General features: G+C 55.1%; 1 protein-coding gene and 1 long non-coding RNA gene across 9 annotated transcripts; one reads left to right on the top strand and one right to left on the bottom strand.

Moving 5' to 3' along the window:
- Positions 1–216: 216 nt before the first annotated feature.
- On the top strand, positions 217–19299 carry FCSK (fucose kinase). Of its 8 annotated transcripts, none has more exons than XM_070613859.1 (25): positions 417–462; positions 1216–1334; positions 5061–5165; positions 5512–5663; positions 6448–6498; positions 7778–7903; positions 8263–8335; positions 8749–8846; positions 9217–9297; positions 9891–10010; positions 10181–10352; positions 10767–10879; positions 11571–11672; positions 11793–11963; positions 12465–12529; positions 12927–13297; positions 13994–14204; positions 14359–14525; positions 14619–14840; positions 15198–15341; positions 15506–15625; positions 17210–17397; positions 17482–17581; positions 18119–18342; positions 18515–19299. In XM_070613859.1, the coding sequence occupies exons 3-25, from the start codon at positions 5084–5086 to the stop codon at positions 18599–18601; spliced, it is 3240 nt and encodes a 1079-aa protein (XP_070469960.1). In that variant the 5' UTR covers positions 417–462; positions 1216–1334; positions 5061–5083; the 3' UTR covers positions 18602–19299. The 8 variants fall into 8 exon arrangements, with proteins under 8 accessions (XP_008520592.1, XP_070469962.1, XP_070469964.1 ...); XM_070613860.1 differs by having other exon boundaries at positions 424–462; positions 1216–1704; XM_008522370.2 differs by lacking the exon at positions 1216–1334 and having other exon boundaries at positions 217–462.
- LOC139082474 (uncharacterized) lies at positions 2842–4392 on the bottom strand. The gene is made up of 2 exons (XR_011538524.1): positions 4207–4392; positions 2842–3748 (listed from the first exon to the last, which is right to left on the bottom strand). It is a non-coding gene; the product is annotated as an uncharacterized lncRNA (long non-coding RNA).
- Positions 19300–19377: the final 78 nt, after the last annotated feature.

Here is a 19377-nt window from a genome sequence, read left to right as displayed (position 1 = left end):
GCTGCATAGTATTCCATTGCATGGACGTGCCAGGTTTCTTTTTCCAGTACCCTAGAGAGAGTATGTTTCCAATTTTCCGCGACCATTCACAACTTTTCCAAAAACTCTGCGGATTCTCTTTCCACTGCAGAGTTGTTTCTTCCGGAAGGATCCATGTGACCTGGAACCGGAGTCCGAGCAATCGAACCTGTGTCTTTAAGACGTATTCGTTCCTCTGGGAGTTGTAGTTTTGCCGGCCAATGGAGCTGCCGTCTCGCCTCACCTCCATTCTTGATCTGAAGGCTCACTGCCCTTTAGGAAAGTGCGGCCCGGACCATATCCGCTTGCTCGTGCGAGAGCTCGGAGCTGGTCTTTTGGGGAGGATAAACTAGGGCGGGCGGAAAAGGGAAACTACATTTCCCAGGGTGCGCCGCGAAGGGACTCGTTAAAGAGCTCGCCGCGGCGAGCGCCGGGCGGAGGCAGGTATGTCGGTCTGCGCGGGTCCCAGCAAATCACACTAGATTTCCACCGCGGTTACCCGGCCCACCGTCTCGGAGGGGCAGGACCAAACTGATCACTGAGCGCCCACTTGCTGTAGGGGGCGTCTGCAGGTCCCGCTACCCCTTGGCCTGGGTCTTTCAGCGGGAGTTCGGGGACCTGGCCGGTCCTGCGGTACCTGGGGACGCCTGGGACTGGGAGGGAGATGAGCCCCAGAGGGCCCTCACCCCTGAAGCAGGTGGGGCGCTGGATGCTGGCGCTGCTGGTTTTGCTTTGAGACCGTCTCCTGCCTCAGTTTACCCCATCGGGGCTCCTTTTCCACAAATCTTAATTACATGTCATTTATGTAATTTACAATATGATTTTACTCCCAATCAACTTCCTTCTGCCTTTTTTCTTTTTCCATGAGAAGGCAAATCATATCTCTTCCTGAACCTGTTTTTTCCCCCTTCAAAGCTCTAAAATGTGCAAAATCCCTGCCCTACCTCTCTTCTAAAAGCATATATGAAGAGGCCTTATTATTTTGTTCTGTCCCCGGCTCCCCTTTCCTATCCCAATTTTGGGCGGTGTGTGGCTGAGAACATTAAAAGGTATTTCCACGTGGCTTCCATAGATGAAGTTCTATTGGACGTGGGCAGGATGTTGGAAGAGGGGCCTGTATTCTTTTCTAAGATTTCTGTGCAAGTGTCCAGTATGGCAAAGGGCAGAGACTCCAGGAGAGATGTCTTGTTTTCACAGGGTGGTAAAGAGTGTAAACGTCCGAGTTGGACACACCAGGCCTGCCTGTACTAGCCGTGTGTGATCTTGGGCAGCCTATTACACCTCTTTGAGCTACAGATTCCTCTCCTGTAACGTGGGTATGATGAAATCCAGCTCACACGGCTGTCCAGCGGGTCAGATGCACTGAGACTGCAGTGCCTGTGGCATGGGGCCTGAAGAAAGCACTCCCTAAGTGTTAGCCAGGAGTATCCGTCCACCTTTTGTGTTATCATAAAATCTCATTTTGGCTCATCTGGCAAGGCATGCTCCTCAGCCTTGCTTGATTTTTTCTTCTTCTGGGGCATCTTTGACCCAGAGACTATTTCAGAACCTTCACTCCCAGCAGCTTCAGAGCCAAGTTAAACTCTCCTGTTCCCTTTCACTACTGGAGAACACTACTGTTCACTGAGCCCCTGCTGTGTGCCACGTATTTTACATTTTATTTAATGCTGACAACAGTCCTAGGAGGTTGGTATCTTTGGCCCTCGTTTTTAGATTAGGCTCAGAGAGGTTAAGTAACCTGCTTAAGATCACACAGGAAGGGGTGGGCCCCGTGGCCGAGTGGTTAAGTTCGCGCGCTCCGCTGCAGCTGGCCCAGTGTTTCGTTGGTTCGAATCCTGGGTGCGGACACAGCACTGCTCATCAAACCATGCTGAGGCAGCGTCCCACATGCCACAGCTAGAAGAATCCACAACGAAGAATATACAACTGTGTACCGGGGGGCTTTGGGGAGAAAAAGGAAAAAATAAAATCTTAAAAAAAAAAGGTCACACAGGAAGAGACAGAGATGGGGACAGAGACCTAGGGGCTGATTCCCAGCCCAAGACTATTCCTCTGCCTCAGTCTCTAGTAGCATGCAGTCCAGATAGTGCTGGTCTCCCTCCTCTGGCCATGACCTCTCACCTGCTTGTGTCTCCCACTCACTATGCTGAAACCAAGACTGAGCTCAGACCTTCTGAGCTATGGGACTCTCCTTGGGGCATTTCTTCCTTGCTCTCTTTCAGCACCTTTGCTCGGGACCAAATATCATTATCACTATCACCTGAGTAAGAATTGGAGCAACCCAGATCCCAGTCATGGCTGCAGCATCCACTGGCCTCTGTAAAGTGGAGATAATTACTTACACTGCAGGGGTGTTGTGACGATGGAAAATCCTAATATCTTAGCTATGGGCCACAGTGGCTGAGCTCAGTCCAAGTGGCTGTTAGGATATATGTCATCCTCATTTCATTGTCACCTTGTATTTGTTTAGGCTTTATCATATTATATAGCTGTAACACATTGAGCACTTGACATATGTGTACTCCTTTTGTTCTTTATTCAATCCTACAAAATAGGTTCAGTGTAGTGGTTAAGAGAATGGACTGAAAAAAAATGTGTTTGAGTTCAAGTTGGGCTCTGCCACTTCCTTAGCTGTGCAACCTTGGGCAAGTTACTTAATCTCTCTGTACCTCAGTTTCTTCATCTGTAAGGATAAGGATAGTACTTCCCAGACAGTACGTTAGAGGTTCTTACAATGATTTTTCCTTTGAACGTACCAAGAGGGAGGTGATCTTATACTCCCCCTGTTGGTTCCCCCTTGAAGAAGCAGACACCAAGATGGGATTAGACTTGCAAGAGATTTATCAGGGGAGGGGAAAAGAGGAGGAGGAAGCTGGAGGAGGCAGGGAGAGATGTCAGTTTGCAGTCCAGGTCTGCTCCCTGTGAAGGAGCACCAGAAGGAAGGAGGGAGGGAAGGGTAGGAAGAGTCACAGACTGCATTGCAGTTCTAAGACAGTTTCCCTTGAGTCGATGGGGAGTCCTGGAGCCAAAGTTGCCGGTCAGAGAATCCCCAGGATTGGGTCTGTCTTCGTGTCCCTGCTGCGCTGTCATTGATTGGCAGCAGTTGGTGGAAAGTGTGCCTCCATGTGGACAAGCTGGGGGCATCTGTCAATTACACTCCCTGCCACAGGAGGCCTGGGAGACTTAGGGGTGCTGAAGATCACACACTGAGTTGGCGGCCAAGCTGGAATCCTTTGCCGTCCTCTCTCTGGGGAATGCTTTTGCTCTCAGGTGCCTGGCCAAGATCTCTATCTCAAATTTCCCCTCTGGATTTCCCTTCTGGGCCGAGCAGGGAACAGAGCAATTTCTGTTAGTGGTGGAGGCTTTCCCTGAAAGCTTGTGGGAGTGTGAGTGTTGCTAAGCGGTGGTATTTGTCAGCCTTAACCATAGGCTTGGTGGCAGCAGAGTCTGGCAGAAGAAGAAACTGTTGCTGAGCTTCAGGTTTCCTGTCGGCTCTGGCTGGGCCCTGGGCTGACTGTGTGCGCAGGGCACCTCTGGGACAGCGTGCAGCTTGCTTCCACTCTCCTTCCGATGCTGAGCTTTGGGGGCCGGAGGGAAGAGGTGGAGGTGGGTTGCCTGGTGGGACAGCAGCCGGGGCCCTGCCAGAGGTAGATGCCAGGGCCCCCCTAGGTGCTCGTCCACAGATGGTCTTGGGACGGCCAGGGGCTCTGGAGTCGGATTGGTTTCCCATCTGGTAGGAGAGGAGTGTTGGGGGATAGGATAGGGTGAAGCCATAGCTTTGGCCTCAACTTCCCCTCACTTACTCAGAGTGCCCTGGAGGAAGATGGCTGACAGGTGGGGTTGCAGCTCCCATCTGGCTTGGAGCCTTTGGGGGGACACTCCCCTCTGAGGTCTCTGTAGTGGGTGCTGTTGGCATCCTGCCTGGATCCCCTTGAACAGGCTGGTGCACCCCTCCCACAGCCACCCTCTTCTCCAGGGAATTGCCCTCAGCCTGGGAGGTTAGAACCTCCCTCACCCTCCCTTCCCCTCAGCTCACAGCCAAAGACTGAATGATGAGGGATGGGTGGTCCAGAAAGGGCAGCCACTGCTTTAAGGTAGGACCCACTGTCAAGCCCACCCTGCTCCCCTTGCTTCCTCTCCTGAGGAAATCACCTGTGCCCAGATTGAGAAGGTCAGAGATACACTTACCACGTGACCCAGCAGTCCCACACCTGGGTATCCACCTAGAAAGAGGAAGTCTTATGTTTGCACACACGCTGCACACAAATGTTTATAGCAGCTCTAGTTATGATTCCCCAAACCTGGAAACAGCCCAAATGTCCTTCAGTGGGGTGGATAGAGGAACAAACTGTGGAACGTCCAGGCAATGGAATACTGCTTGGCAAAAAAGAAAGAACTACTGATATGTGCAGCCAGCTTGTATGAATCTCAGAGGCATTATGTTGAGTGAAATAAGCCAGTCTCAAAAGATTACAGTCCTGGGGGATGGGAGGCATATGGAGTTATTGCTGAACAAGTATAGAGTTTCTGTTTGGGGTGACGAAGGGTTCTGGAGATGCGGAGGGCGGTGGTTACACAGCATTGTCAAGGTAATTGTTGCCACTGAATTGTATACTTAAAAATGATTGAAAGGGCACTTTTTTTTTTTTCTTTTAAAGATTGGCCCTGAGCTAACATCTGTTGCCAATCTTTTTTTTTTTCCTTTTTCTCTCCAATGCCACCTAGTACACAGTTGTACATTCTAGTTGTGAAAGGGCAAATTTTATGTTATATATATTTTACCACAATTAAAAAAACTCTCAGTGGACAAAATAAAAGATTCCATCCCAGTGAAAGCTATGGAGAAGAGATCGGTGGTTGTCAGAGGTGAGGGATGGGGGAGGGTATGACTGTAAAGGGGTAGCATGTGGGAGTTTTTTTGGGTACAGATGGTGGTGGTCGCCTCAAGAATCTATATGTGTGTTAGAGGTCATAGAGCCGTACACCAGAATGATGTGATAACTGAAACACAAAGTTCACGCACACCCGTATCTTTGCCTCAGGGAGCCCCTCAGCTTTGGCCAGAATGGAGCAGCCAAAGGGGGTTGATTGGACTGTCATCATCCTGACGTGCCAGTACAAGGACAGCGTCCAGGTCTTCCAGAGAGGTAGGTGACCCTCCCTACCCACTTTGCCCCTGATGTAGAACTCCCATCCCCTCCCTTGCCATACCCCTACAGCCCCAGGAGCCAGGCAGACCTGGGTTCAAACCCAGATTCTGCTTCTTCTTAGCCATGTGACTTCAGACACTTCATTGAGACTCAGTTTTCTCATCTGTAAAGTGGGAGTAATTGTACTTACCTCACAGAGTTGGGTGAAGATCTAATGAGCTACCACATGAAAACCTACTAAGTCAAAGAAGATAAAACAATGACTATCAGTAGGTTTGCCTTAGGTGCTTTGGACCAGGGCGGGGAGGCTGGGGGGCAGGTCCCAGCTATGTTGTGCCCACAGAGCTGGAATTGCGGCAGAAGCGGGAGCAGATCCCTCCCAGGACGCTGTTACTGGCCGTGGAGGACCCTGAGACGCGTGTGGGCAGTGGAGGAGCCACCCTCAATGCCCTGCTGGTGGCTGCTGAACACCTGAGTGCCCGGGCGGGCTTCACTGTGAGTGCCCATAAAGTGCCATTCTCTGGCACATGTTCTCTTCAGAACAGGGATTCGGGGTTAAAACATGGTTTCCAAGGTCCTCAGCTCTTCTGGCCCCATCGCCCTGCCCGTTCAGCATTTGGCATCAGTTTTTGTTTCTGTCAATTAGGCAGACTCATCCAGGGGAGGGCAGAAGGCAGGGCCAACCTTCATAGTGGTTTTAGAAAGTTGGAGCCAATATCTCAGAGTTAGGCTTTCCAGCTTCTCTTGAAAAACTCGAAGATCTTGCTACGCTGGGCTCTCCTTCCAACATGGCAACTGTTTGCTGGAACTGAGATGCAGCTGCCCCCATTAGGCAGGGCATGGGAATCAGTGTCCCCACTCGGCCCATGTCCCACACACACTCAGCCACTTCATCTGGTCACCTTGCCTGCATGGCACCCTGGCATAGGGAGTGAAAGTGGCTGCAGGAATGGACACACTCTGGTGATGGAGGTGGCACTGGCAGGGGAGGAGACCACTGTGTGGTTGCCATGGAGCTGACTCACCATGAGTCACCTAGCAGCCAACTGGCCCCATATTCTTACCTGCAGCCTCCCCTAAGAACAGGGGCCAGGGAGATGGCTCAGGGACCGAGCCACAGGGATCCTTTATCCGGGAGGGCCCAGGGCTGCCTCTTTGCCTTTTGTTTCTTTGGTACCTGAGTGAATTTATCTTGGGGTCTTTCCCTGGGTAAGATGGTGCTGTGTTTGGGTGCCATCTGCCCAGGCCTCTGTCAACAGGGCTCTCCCACTCTTGATAGGTGGTCACGTCTGATGTCCTGCACTCGGCCTGGATCCTCATCCTGCACATGGTTAGTAGAATGCAGGGCAGGGGCCGTGCAGGAGGCTGGAACCCTTGATCCTCGGGATTGGACGGGACTTTAAGGGTGTTCTACCTTTGCATGTATGCAAGGTATTCATTGTGAAAATCCAGAAAAATCGGACTCAGAATTGATCCAAATGTCGAAAGTAAGGAACTGGCTAAATATAAAAAGCATATCCTCCTGGTGGAGTATTAGACAGTGATTGAAAGGTCCATCTAACTCTATGCACTGACCTGGAAAGAGACTTAACAGCTCTGTGACCTTGGGCAAGTCACTTGCACCTTTCTAGGCCTCAGTTTCCTCATCTGTAAAATGAGGATGGCAACAGTTTCTCCTTCATGCCAGTGTGCTGAGATGATCCATCAAATACTTCACACGGGACCTAGCTGGCTCACTGTGGAGGGTAAGGGAATGTATTTTCATTGTTCAGTGGAAAAGGCCCGCTACGCAAGTTTGTATAGAGTGATCTCAGTTTTTTAATTGGAATTTGATTGGGATAAGTGTAGATCCACATGCATGAAATAATACAGGGAGAAGCCTCTGTGAACTTTGCCTAGATTCCCCCAATGGTGATATTTTTGAAAACTATGGTATAATCTCAGCTGGGATATTGACCTTGCTATAGTTCCTGGGCTTATTTCCCAGTTTTACTTTGTTCGTGTGTGTGTGTGTGTGTGTGGTGTGTGTGTGTGAGTGTGTGTGTCTGTGTATATATGAAGTTCTGTTGTCTTTACCTTTTCAGAATCTCCTCTTTGTAAAAAGAAATTTAAAGAATGTATGAATAAGTCTGATGCGCTAGACCTCAAAATAAGGGCAATGGTTATTATCCTTGAGGGATTATTTTCTTTTTTCAGATCTGCGTTTTCTAATTTTTTATCATAATCATGTATTTGAAAAAATTAGAGAAAATACTTTTTTTTTTTGTGAAGAGGATTGGCTTTGAGCTAATATCTGTTGCCAAACTTCCTCTTTTTACTTGAGGAGGATTGTCACTGAGCTAACATCTGTGCCAGTCTTCTATTTTATGTGGGATGCTGCCACAGCATGGCTTGATAAGCGATGCTATGTCTGCGCCCGGGATCCAAACCTGCGAACCCTGGGCTGCCAAAGTGCGTGTACTTAACCACTATGCCACTGGGTGGCCCCTAGAGAAAACACTTTTTAAAAGTCCTCTACCAGGATGTCTTTCCACCCTTACGCAGCTGATGGGGTGTCCCCAGGCTCTCTGCCCCAAGGGCTCTTTCTCTTGTCCTGGCTCCTGCCTCAGGGCCGAGATTTCCCCTTCGATGACTGTGGCCGGGCCTTCACCTGCCTCCCTGTGGAGAACCCCCAGGCCCCCGTGGAGGCCGTGGTCTGCAACCTCGACTGCTTGCTGGACATCATGAGCCATCGGGTAAGGCAGGCAGCTGCCGTGAGGCCTAGTCCCACAGCTCTCCCCCTGCACCACTAGCTATAGTCTGTGCTTGCTCAGATGGGGTCACCAGGAAGAACGGCTTTAGGGGTGTCCAGAGTTATTTAGAGCTTCAGGAAGTTAGTGTTGGCCACAATGGGGGGATGTGTGGCCTCAAGAGGAGGACGGGAGGGCCAGCATTGGCACTGTCAGTCTGGGCAGGCCCCTGTCACCTCAGCAGCCAGAGACCCCCTGGACAAGGTGGCTGCTGGAGCATGGAGAACAGGCCAAGACTGGGCTGTGTGGGAGCAGAGGAAGGGCTGGGCCAGGGCACCAGCTGCATTCTCTCTCCTCTTCCACAGCTGGGCCCAGGCTCCCCACCAGGTGTGTGGGTTTGTAGCACCGACATGCTGCTGTCTGTTCCTCCAAACCCAGGTGAGTCTGACAAGACTTGGGACCGCCTCCCCTAGCCACAGCCAGGCACAGGCTCTGCCTCTCCTCGCCCACCCGCTGGTCTTGTCCCACTGCCCTATTCAGAAGGGAAGCTGTAGCGTGTGGACGATGAAACTCAAACCTGGGGCTAGGGCTTCCCCTGCTGGACCTCAGTCTGCCTGTCTGCGGAATGGAGATGCTCAGCCCTGCCCCTTCTGCCCCGCATGGCTCTGTGGAAGAACTCTGAGGGGGAGGTGTTGTCATTCTCCCAGAGGAATGTCCCTTTGGCTTTGGAAACCATATTCCCTCTAGAGGTGACTGGATGCCCCTGCCCGGAGCTCTTGCTTCCTCCTGGCTGGGGTCTCCTTGCCTTGGGTTGGGCCCCCCGGGGAGCCTCCTGACTGTCCCACCCACAGGGATCAGCTGGGATGGCTTCCGGGGAGCCAGAGTGATTGCCCTTCCGGGGAGCACAGTCTACGCCCAGAACCATGGCGTCTACCTTACTGACTCCCAGGTAGTGTCCCTGGGGCAGCAGTGTGGGCTGCTGAGCCGTCCTGGGATGGCCTCCTGGTCCTGTGCTCTGGGCAGCCTCTCGTCCTGGACTTTCTGGGCTGTCTGGATTCGGAGGCGTTTCCCCTGTGGCAGCGGCTCTTGTGCTCACTTAGTCTTTTGCTAGACTTGAGTTGCACCCTGACCCTGTGAAGACATTCACAACCTGCCCTCCACTGTCGGGGGCGGGAGTCTTGGGCACTCGTGTCCCTAGGAGTACGCTGGCACCTGTCAGGCTGGTGTCCTACGTTTTCATTTGGAGAACACCCTGCTGTGCCCTCCTTTCCGATCCTTTCTTGCTCCCTTCCCTGACTCTGTTTTCTCCCCCCACATAGGGCTTCGTTTTGGACATTTACTACCAGGGCACTGAGGCAGAGATACAACGGTGTGCCAGGCCTGATGGGCGGGTGCCACTGGTATGGCTGCCAGGCCCACGTTGGGAGGCTTTGGGGGCCTTATGGAACAGGGGAGGGAGGGTTTGCTTTCCTGCCTGAGGCAGAGCCCCATTCCTGGAAAATTCTAGGGCAGGCTAGAACCAGAATCTGAGGAAGGTCTGGAACTGGTATTCCAGGGAGCAGGTGGAGCAAGAATCTGAGGAAGGGGTAGCATTGGAATTCAGGGTCTTGTCCTGAACCAGGAAGGCTAGAACCAGAATGTGAGCGAGTTTGGGAATGCAGTTGGCAGGAAGTCTAGAACCCAACTTGGGAGATCCTTCTAGAATGACGGACAAGGACAGGAGTTGTGGGTAAGGGTCTGGGATTGGGCCATGGGGAAGATGAACTAGGTTTTGGAGGAGGCCTGAAAATTGAGGAGGGTACGAGACGGTGCCTGCTGAGGGGTCCCTTGGTGGGAACCCAACTAAGCCTAGAGTTTGGGTGCTGGAGTGGCCCAGAAGACAAGACTCTGCCTGGCATGGCAGCTGGCCTTGCTTGGCCTATCCACATGTACCCTCCCCAACTCATGCCCTAGCCTGGCCTCAGGGTGCCCCCACTTGACCTTGTCCCTCCAGGTCTCTGGGGTTGCCTTCTTTTCTGTGGAAACGGCTGAACACCTCCTAGCCACCCATGTGAGCCCTCCCCTGGATGCCTGTACCTACATGGGCTTGGACTCTGGAGCCCGGCCTGTCCAGGTGACTTGGGGTGGGGGTTGGGGAGCCATGGCCTGGGGGAGAGGCCCTGACACTGGCTGTGTGACCTCAGGCCAGCCCCTTCCCCTCTCTGGGTCGGCGTCTCTGGGGATGGGACTCCCCAGCTAAGCCTAGGAACCCCTCAATAGCTGTGTGTCCTACTCTTGCCCCAGCTGTCTCTATTTTTCGACATCTTGCTCTGCATGGCTCGGAATGTGAACAGGGAGGACTTCCTGGAGGGCCGGCCCCCAGAGATGGGGCAAGGAGGAGCAGATGTTGCGGGTTATCTGCAGGGCGCCCGGGCCAAGCTGTGGAGGGAACTTCGAGATCAGCCCCTCACCATGGGTGGGTACTGCCTCTTGGCTCTCCTGGGGGGAGACCATGGGAGTGAGGACCCCCAGAATGAGACTCTTCCCTGCCTGGCCCCCTGGGCTCCTGGACCAGGCAGGCCTAGTGCATGGACTGGACAATTACCCTCTCCCAATGCAGACTCCCCCCTCCCAACTCTCTTCCCTTCTTCCTTTGTCTCATTCCTGGGTTCCAGTCCCAGTCAGTCCCAGTCGTCCCACTTTGTAGCTGAGTGACTTTGGGCAGGTTGCTAAGCCTCTCTGGATCTCAGCTTCCCTTTTGGCACAATGGGCTTATTACCATGCCTGCCCTCCCAGGGCCTTATGAGGATGTGTCTGCTGGTGGGAGGCCCGGCTTGGCATCAGAGCTGCAGCAGACATGCAGTTGGGGTCGGTACTTGTATCTTTACAGCATATGTCCCCGATGGCAGCTACAGCTACATGACCAACTCAGCCAGTGAGTTTCTGCGCAGCCTCACATTCCCTGGGGCTCCCAGAGCCCACATTGTGCACTCCCAGGTGGAGGTAAGACCCACCTGGAGGTAAGACCAGCAGAGGTGACTGCTGGGTGCCAGGGACCAGGTGGGATGGGGGCTCCAGGGCAGGGAGGGAATAGACCATGATTGGAACAGATTACCCATGTGTAGGTGTTATTACCCCCATTTCACACAGGAGGCAGTGGAGGCTCAGAGAGGTTAAGTAACTTGCCTAAGGCCACAGAGCCAGTAAGTGGCCAAGTCAGGATTCTCTATCTAGATCTCCCTCATTGAGAAGCTAGAGAAGACTCCCCCTACGCTTTCTGCAGGGTCTGCTTGGGGAGACAGGTGCATTTGAGGTGATGGGCCTAGGTCAGTGCCATGGTGCTGAGGAAGGGGGCAGGTTTAGAGTTCAGAGGTGGCCCTTGGGGGGGCAGGGGTGGGGTACCTGGATGGGTGGGAGAGGTTTTCTGTGAGAGCTGTCATCTGGTGGGACCTCCATTACTCAGTTCAGATTTGCTCTGGAGGAGAATGCAGGGAGAGCATGCCCCTGGTGGAACCGCATGAACAAGGTGGGATGGGAGTAGGCCTAAGGCTGAGGCCAGGGCAGGGACTGACTGGGGTCTGGCTGGCCGGCAGGCACACTGAGCAGCAGGAATTCAGCTCGGGCCTTGGCTGTGGAAGAGCACTGGGGTAGCCCTTGGCCCTGGGCCCTTACAACCTTCTCCCTGGCTTCACAGGAGCTGCAGCTCCTGGGCGCTGGAAGCTCCGTGGTCAGCTGCCTGCTGGAGGGCCCTGTCCAGCTGGGTCCTGGGAGTGTCCTGCAGCACTGCCACCTTCGGGTGAGGCCTGAGAGCAGGGGTAGAGGGAGGGCAGGGTTACAGGGGCCAGGGTCCTGTGTGTGTTGGGGGTTGCCTGGGGCTATGCTGCCCACCCAAGGTGCTTGCCCTCTCCCTCACCAGGGCCCCATTCAAATCGGCGCCGGCTGCTTTGTGAGTGGCCTGGACATGGCCCAGTCTGAGGCACTGCACGGCTTGGAGCTGCATGACCTCGTCCTGCGGGGACACCACGTGCGCCTGCATGGCACCCCCAGCCGTGCCTTCACCCTTGTTGGCCGTCTGGACAGCTGGGAAGTAGGTGCCTGCCCTACCTCCTCACCCCCATCTTCAGGCTTTGGGTAGCCAGCCCCTTGGGGGCCCGGCGCAGCTCCCACACCACTGCAGGGCCATCAGAGTGCTGGCCTGAGGGATAGGTGGTGAGGAGGGTGTGGCCAGTAGAGTCACAATAGGCCTTTACCTCCCTCATCATCTGCTCTGTGAGGCAGGCTGGATGGGGATTTTTATCCCCATTTTACAGGCTGGAGACTGAGGTTCAGAGAGGGTGGTGACCTGCCTTGGGCCGCAGAGCCAATTATGGTGGGTCGGGCGTAGAACCACGATTCTGCTCCAAGTTCCAGGCACCTGGGTAGGAGTGCTGAGGCTCCAGGGCTTGAAGCAGTGTTTCAGAACTTGCTCGCGTATGTGCCCGTCTCTCTTCCTGTCCTCTCTTGAGCAGCTCCTGGCCCCCTGGCCTTAGTGTCCCTAACCCCTTCCTGTGGCTGCTGCAGCCCTGACTGCTTCTTCCTCTTCCCCCAGAGACAGCGGACAGGAACGTATCTCAACATGTCCTGGAGTGAATTCTTCCAGAAGACAGGCATTCAGTAAGGTTGATGGCCCTGACGAGCCTCTGTGGGCCTTGGCAGCCCGGGTGGCTGCTTCTTCGAAGCTTATCCCTGCCTCTACCCCAGAGAAGCAGCTGGCCCCTCTCCCACCTCACCAGGCCTGGTGTAGCTTTGGGCAGGGTGATCCTCTCAGCCCCTTCCTGTTGGGCAGCTCCAAGTTCCTAGCAATGCTCAGGCTTTGGGATTTTGTTCAGTGGCCTGGGAAAGGAGGCAGGGCAGCTGGGCCTCCCTCCCTGAATTGCCTGCTTGTGCCACCTCTGGAGGAGTTTGTCCTGTCCCTGTGAATTAGCCAGCCCCCAGGTGACAGGCAGTCAGAACTTAGTGAGGAAGCAGGAGCCCTTGCCTCCCTCCCTAATGTGACTTCTCCCCACATCAGAGACTGGGACCTGTGGGACCCAGACACGCCCCCTGCAGAGCGTTGCCTTCTCAGTGCCCGCCTCTTTCCTGTGCTTCACCCCTCGAGGGCCCTGGGGCCCCGGGATATGCTGTGGATGCTGGACCCCCTGGAGAATGGGGGTGAGGCCCTGCGGGCCTGGCGAGCCTCCTGGCGTCTGTCCTGGGAGCAGCTGCAGCCGTGCCTGGACCGAGCTGCCACGCTGGCCTCCCGCCGGGACCTGTTCTTCCGCCAGGCCCTGCGTAAGGCGCGGCATGTGCTGGAGGCCCGGCAGGACCTCAGCCTGCGCCCGCTGATCCAGGCTGCTGTCCATGAGGGCTGTCCTGGGCCCCTGCTGGCCACGCTGGACCAGGGTAAGTGTGCTGGGCATCTGTGCTGGGCAGCCAGACCCAGCATCACCTGCCCTATCTGCCCTCTGGGTCATCAACCTGAGGGTACTAGGGAACCATGAGACTTTAAAGCAGGGGAGAGACACAGTGGAGTTTACCGTTAGGTTTCTGGGAAGCTGCATCCCTGTCGGTGGGAGTTTGGTGCCAGGCTGAGGCCTAGGGCTGAGCCTCTGGGCCCTATGAGCATCAGCAAACCCTGCATGTTCTGTACTAAGTGCCAGGATGTGGGCGAAGAGCTGCAGGGCCCCAGGGGGATGAGGCCAGCTCTACCTGGGGCTCAGGTACACTGGCTAGGGGCTCAGCCTTAGCCTCACAGGCAGCTCTCATTATCCCCATTTAAGTCATTCACCTATACAGCTGGTTGGTGGTGGGGCTGAGACTTGACCCCAGGAGCTTTGATGCCTGAGCCTGAGCTCTTAACCACTATGGGCATCCTGGGTGAGGGACGAAGAGGCACAGCTGGGCTGGGGCTGGCAGGATGAGAAGAACTTTGCCAGGCAGAGGAGTGGGGCATGCATTCACAGGCAAGGACACATCTTGAGCAAAAGTGAAGAGGTATGAGGGGTCTGGAGTGTTTGGGGGACTGTTGAGTAGTCTCTGGGAGCAGAGGGTGTTGGGGATGGGGCCCTCCCCAGCCACCCCTGACTCCTGGTCCCTTAGTTGCAGCTGATGCAGGAGACCCTGGTGTAGCAGCCCGGGCGCTGGCCTGTGTGGCAGATGTCCTGGGCTGCATGGCAGAGGGCCAAGGAGGCTTACGGAGTGGGCCAGCTGCCAACCCCGAGTGGATGCGGCCCTTCTCATACCTGGAGTGTGGAGACCTGGCGGGGGGTGTGGAGGCCCTCGCCCAGGAGCGGGACAAGTGGCTGAGTAGGTAAGTGCAATGGAAGTCAGAACCCTTGGAGAAGCCCCCGGCCATCCTTGGAGGTGGAAACCCAGAGAGAGGTGGGGTGCCCTCAGGTCACCCAGGGCAGTTCATCCCCAGCTTAGGGCTCCATGCTGCCATCTCTCCCTTACCCTCTTGGCAGGCCAGCCTTGCTAGTGCGAGCTGCTCGCCATTACGAGGGGGCTGGGCAGATCCTGATCCGCCAGGCTGTGATGTCAGCCCAGCACTTTGTCTCCACGGAACCGGTGGAGCTGCCAGCACCTGGGCAGTGGGTGGTGGCTGAGTGCCCGGCGCGTGTGGATTTCTCTGGTGAGCCCCTTGTGGGAGGTGGGGATGAGGGTCGCTACCTCAGAACTGGGCTGGCAGCCCCGTGACCAGCTTGGTCTTGTCCAACTGCTGCAGGGGGCTGGAGCGACACACCACCCCTCGCCTATGAGCTTGGTGGGGCAGTGCTGGGCCTGGCTGTGCGAGTGGACGGTCGTCGGCCCATTGGGGCCAGGGCACGCCGCATCCTGGAGCCTGAACTGTGGCTGGCATTGGGGCCTCAGCAGGACCAGATGGCGATGAAGATAGTGTGCCGGAGCCTGGATGATCTGCAGGATTACTGCCAGCCCCATGCCCCAGGTCAGGGCACTGGGACTGCAGGTGGGGATGGCACACACAGCTAGCTGGGGGGTGGGGGCGGAACCCTGGAGACCCTGCAGGCCACAGAGGCCTGGCCTGAGGACAAGCCAGTCTGGTGGAGGAGCCCTGGTCACCCTGCCTAGGTGCATGCAGGTGCAGGAGGTAGAACTGGCACGTTTGCCCGTGCTGGGGAGCCCAGAGGCCCTTTTGTGGCTTGGGGACCGGGCCTGCACTGCTGCTGGGCTTTTGTCCACCAGACAAGCCCCAAGCTAGGCTGTGAAATAGTGGAGGTGGGGTGGGATTTCTGCTTCTGCCCTCAGAGACCAAATTCCTTGCCGGGTGCTGGTCCCTCCACAGGGGCCCTACTGAAGGTGGCCTTCATCTGTGCGGGGATCGTGGACGTCCGCTCCAAGCTCTCACTGAGTGAGCAGCTGCTGCGCACCTTTGGGGGTGGTTTTGAACTGCATACTTGGTCTGAGCTGCCCCATGGCTCCGGCCTCGGTGAGTGGGGCCTGTCTGCCTGCTGCCCTCTGACTCCATCCCCACCCTCCAGCCTCACCTCTGATCTTCCACCCCAGCCTCTGCCCAGTGGAGAGGGAGTGAGTGGGGCAGGACAGGGCTGAGCAGAGCTGTTTATGCCTGGTTCCCTACTCCATGCCCTGTAGGCACCAGCAGCATCTTGGCAGGCGCTGCCCTGGCAGCCTTGCAGCGGGCCGCAGGCCGGGCAGTGGGCACAGAGGCCCTGATCCATGCAGTGCTGCACCTGGAGCAGCTGCTCACCACAGGTATGGGACTGCCTTGGGTCAGGAGGGAGGTCACTTGGCACTTTCCCAAGTGCCTCCAGGGGCTTCCCTGGACTGGCAGACAGCCTCATATCTGTGCTGCTCCTTAAAATGGTCAGAGCTTCCTTCTTATTACTCTGATCCTCTCTGGTGTTTCTACTTCAAAGGAGCTGATGTTTTATGAGCACCTACTAAATGCCAGGTTTTGTGCTGCACCTTTCATATGTGTTAGGCTGTTCATACCAGGTGCTATTCCTCATGACTGTTGTCACCCAGAGCTGTCCCTCAGGGCAGGGCTGGGCAGAGCTAGGTTTGGAGTAGGGGACAGAACCTTCAGCCTGCCCTTCTGGCAATGTGCCCCCCTTGCCATATGGGGGGTGCTGAGGGCCCAGCACATGGCTGGGATCATAACAGAATGTTATTAGCACAAGGCTTCTCCCTTCTTGCCACCATGGTCCCTTGGAATCCATGCACAATGGAGAGATGCCACAGCTTTATCTGGCCCCAGATCCTAGGATGCTCTGGTCACCTCAGGATGCCAGGCCTCGTCCCCAGCATGACTCTGGGAAGGGACTGCCACAAAGACGTACAGATGCCTGATATGGTACCATCTCCGGTTACTTCACAGCCCAGTCCTCTCCCTTCATTGTCATGACTCACATCCCATAATAGGTAGTCATTAGAAAAGGGCAGATGGGGAGGCCTTTTCAGTTTTCTTCTTAGGTACATCATTCAAATCCTTCATTAGGTCAACTGACAACTAGTTATTGAATATCCACTCTGTGTTGGGCCCTGGGGATAAAATGAGCAAAAGCAGGGCCCTTGCCCTCAAGAGTCATCTGGTCTATTGGAGACAGACATTAATCAATAACCACTCAAATGAATGTATAATTACAAGTTGTGGTAAGTGCTCTGAAGGAGAGGGGTGCAATTAAGGAGTTCTTGACATTTCAGGCCCTATGCTAACCACCATGTTTTGGCTGTAAAGTTCCAGATGCCTCCTGCCATTTGCATTTTACATTTTAACTCCTTGTAGGCCCTCCCCAGATATCAAGGGCCTATTCCAGAACCATCTCAAGTTTTGTCATTTTTACATAGCTGCAAGAGGAAAAGAGATCCATACCTTTCATTACTAAAGCAAGATGTGAACAGGCTCTTTCAAGTTCAGTAAGAGATGATGGAAAGCTTATTTCCAACATCAATACCTTTTGTCAGAAAAGACAGAGTGCAGGGGACTGCTAGGCTACAGAGAAAGTCCTATCATTTCTCCTCAGGGGAGAGGTTAGTGCAAGGTCTTATCCTTCGATGTGGTTTACCCCAATTCCAATGACACAAAGTTTGTCTGCAAGAAAACTCAGGCCTCTTGCATTCCAAGCTTGGCTCCAGAGTGAAGCCCTTTCCCTTGCTGGGTTCATCCTGCTCCCAGGGCTAGGGCAGAAGCTGCACAGCTCACCTGGGCCAGCTGGAATTGGGGGAAGGTGTCTTCCCACGCTGGTCCCTGCCAGGGGTGCAGGGCCAGGAGCCTGTGCTGGGAGAGGAAAATTGGGTCAGATAGGCTCTAACAGTGATGGGGCCCTGGGCTCACAGGAGGTGGCTGGCAGGACCAAGTGGGTGGCCTAATACCTGGCATCAAGGTGGGGCGCTCCCGGGCTCAGCTGCCACTGAAAGTGGAGGTGGAAGAGATCACTGTGCCTGAGGGCTTTGTCCAGAAGCTCAATGACCACCTGCTCCTGGTGTACACTGGCAAGACCCGCCTGGCACGGAATCTGCTGCAGGTGAGCCCCGGCCCAAGGAGGGAGGGAAGCAGATGGCTCAGCTGGGCCCAGATCCTCATTGCACCCCTCCTGCCCCATGTGCAGGATGTGCTGAGGAGCTGGTATGCCCGGCTGCCTGCTGTCGTGCAGAATGCCCATAGCCTGGTGCGGCAAACTGAGAAGTGCGCTGAAGCCTTCCGCCAAGGTGAGGTGCTTTTACCCTGGAGGTTAGGGCACCAGAGTAAGTGCCTTGTCACTTGTGGGTCTGAGGCCAGAGAACTTTGTGGGCTTGGCACAGGTCACAGGTATGAGGCCCCTGGGGATAGAAGCCTACTGTCTGGCTTCCCCAGGGTCTCACATCCAGGTGGGAGCCATATCTCAGGACAACACTTGCATCATGGGGAAGGCTTCCAGCCCCACCTACCAGGGAGCAGATGAGGGAAGAGGTTCAGCCCCATAGCTGAGTTCCAGGGAGTCAGAGCTGAGCAGGGTTCCAAGGGAGTGGCTACAGAGTTCACTGAACACTGTGCTAGGCACTGTGCCTGCTGCTCTACGCACATTAGTTCTCAGACAACCCTGTGAGGTAGGCTTTATCACTCCTGTTTGGAGCCAGCACTGGACCCAGGTCCTTAACCATACACTGGTTAAGTAGTGCCTCTTGGCACTTTATTCAGTCTACAAGTGGGCATTAAGTGATTATCCTGGCTCAGGCACGCCATTCTCCTCTCTGCCCCCACCCCAGGAAGCCTGCCTCTGCTGGGCCAGTGTCTGACCTCATACTGGGAACAGAAAAAGCTCATGGCTCCAGGCTGTGAGCCCCTGGCTGTGCGGCGAATGATGGATATCCTGGCCCCCCATGTGCATGGCCAGAGCCTGGCAGGGGCAGGCGGCGGGGGCTTTCTTTATCTACTGACCAAGGAACCACAGCAAAAAGCGGCTCTGGAGGCCGTGCTGGCCAAGACTGAGGTACTTGACGGTGTTGGGGTATGGTAGGTGGGGACAGGAGTGCTCGCTGTGGCCCACCTGCTAATGAGGGGCTATAGCTGCAAGTCTCCCTGGCCCTGCAGCCTCAGACTGGCCTCCAGAAAGCCTGAAATTTCCCAGAGGCCTCTAAACAACTCCTGTCCTTTGCTCCCAGGGCCTCGGGAACTACAGCGTCCACCTGGTAGAAGTGGACACTCAGGGCCTGAGCCTGCAGCTGCTGAAGAGTGAGACCTCAACCTGATGCCCCTTCCCATGAGGCTTGTCCCTCTGCAAGAGGAGAAAACCTGGAGCTACCGTAACCCCTCCCTTCCTTCCCCCATGGGAGCACTCAGCCTCCTACTCCCTACACACCTCTTTGTGAATCTGCTCCCAGAGGAAGCCAACCTGAGCTTGGGCCCAGTCCCTTCTAGAGCTTGGTGAAGCAGAGATGGTGTTTGGGAACAGGACTGTGACCTCCTGGTTGGCAGTGGCCTAGGCTTGGCCTCTGCTCCATCTGGACATAAGGTTCTAAGCTCAGTGTCTCATGTGGCCTTTACAAATTCCATGGCCCAGCTTGGGCCTTGGCCTTCTCACTCTCTACAAGGGCCTGGAAGAAGGGGATGACAGCCTTAACAGATGGCTGGGGTCCCTTGGTAAAGCCAATCCCAAAAAGGCCCTTTGAGGCATTTCTTGTGGCCTTCCTTAGATGTCAGGCTTTTGCCTGAGTAGAGACTTCATGCTCAACACTCACTCCCAGGCTGACTGGATGGGGGAGTGGGAGCAGGGGGAGGGATCTATACCCATGTGTGTGGCACTGAGCCAGTGTGGTCCTGCAGCAAGTCACTGCCAAACCAGGCCTTAACCAGCAACATTATGGACCGTGCCATGTGACTCAGTGTCTGTGGGCAGTGGGTTCTTAGGATTGCAACCTTCTTAGAATAAATCCACTCTGTCCTTCAAGGCTGTCCTCATAAAGCTCTTTTTTGTTCCTGCCGGGAGCAATTCCCACCTCCCCTGGCACTGTGGGAAACTGCCCCT

The sequence above is a fragment of the Equus przewalskii genome, chromosome 3 (assembly GCF_037783145.1).
Source record: "Equus przewalskii isolate Varuska chromosome 3, EquPr2, whole genome shotgun sequence".
In the NCBI taxonomy this organism is placed as follows: domain Eukaryota; kingdom Metazoa; phylum Chordata; class Mammalia; order Perissodactyla; family Equidae; genus Equus; species Equus przewalskii.
Note: the sequence above shows the minus strand (reverse complement) of the source record. Positions and strands in the feature narration are given on the sequence as shown.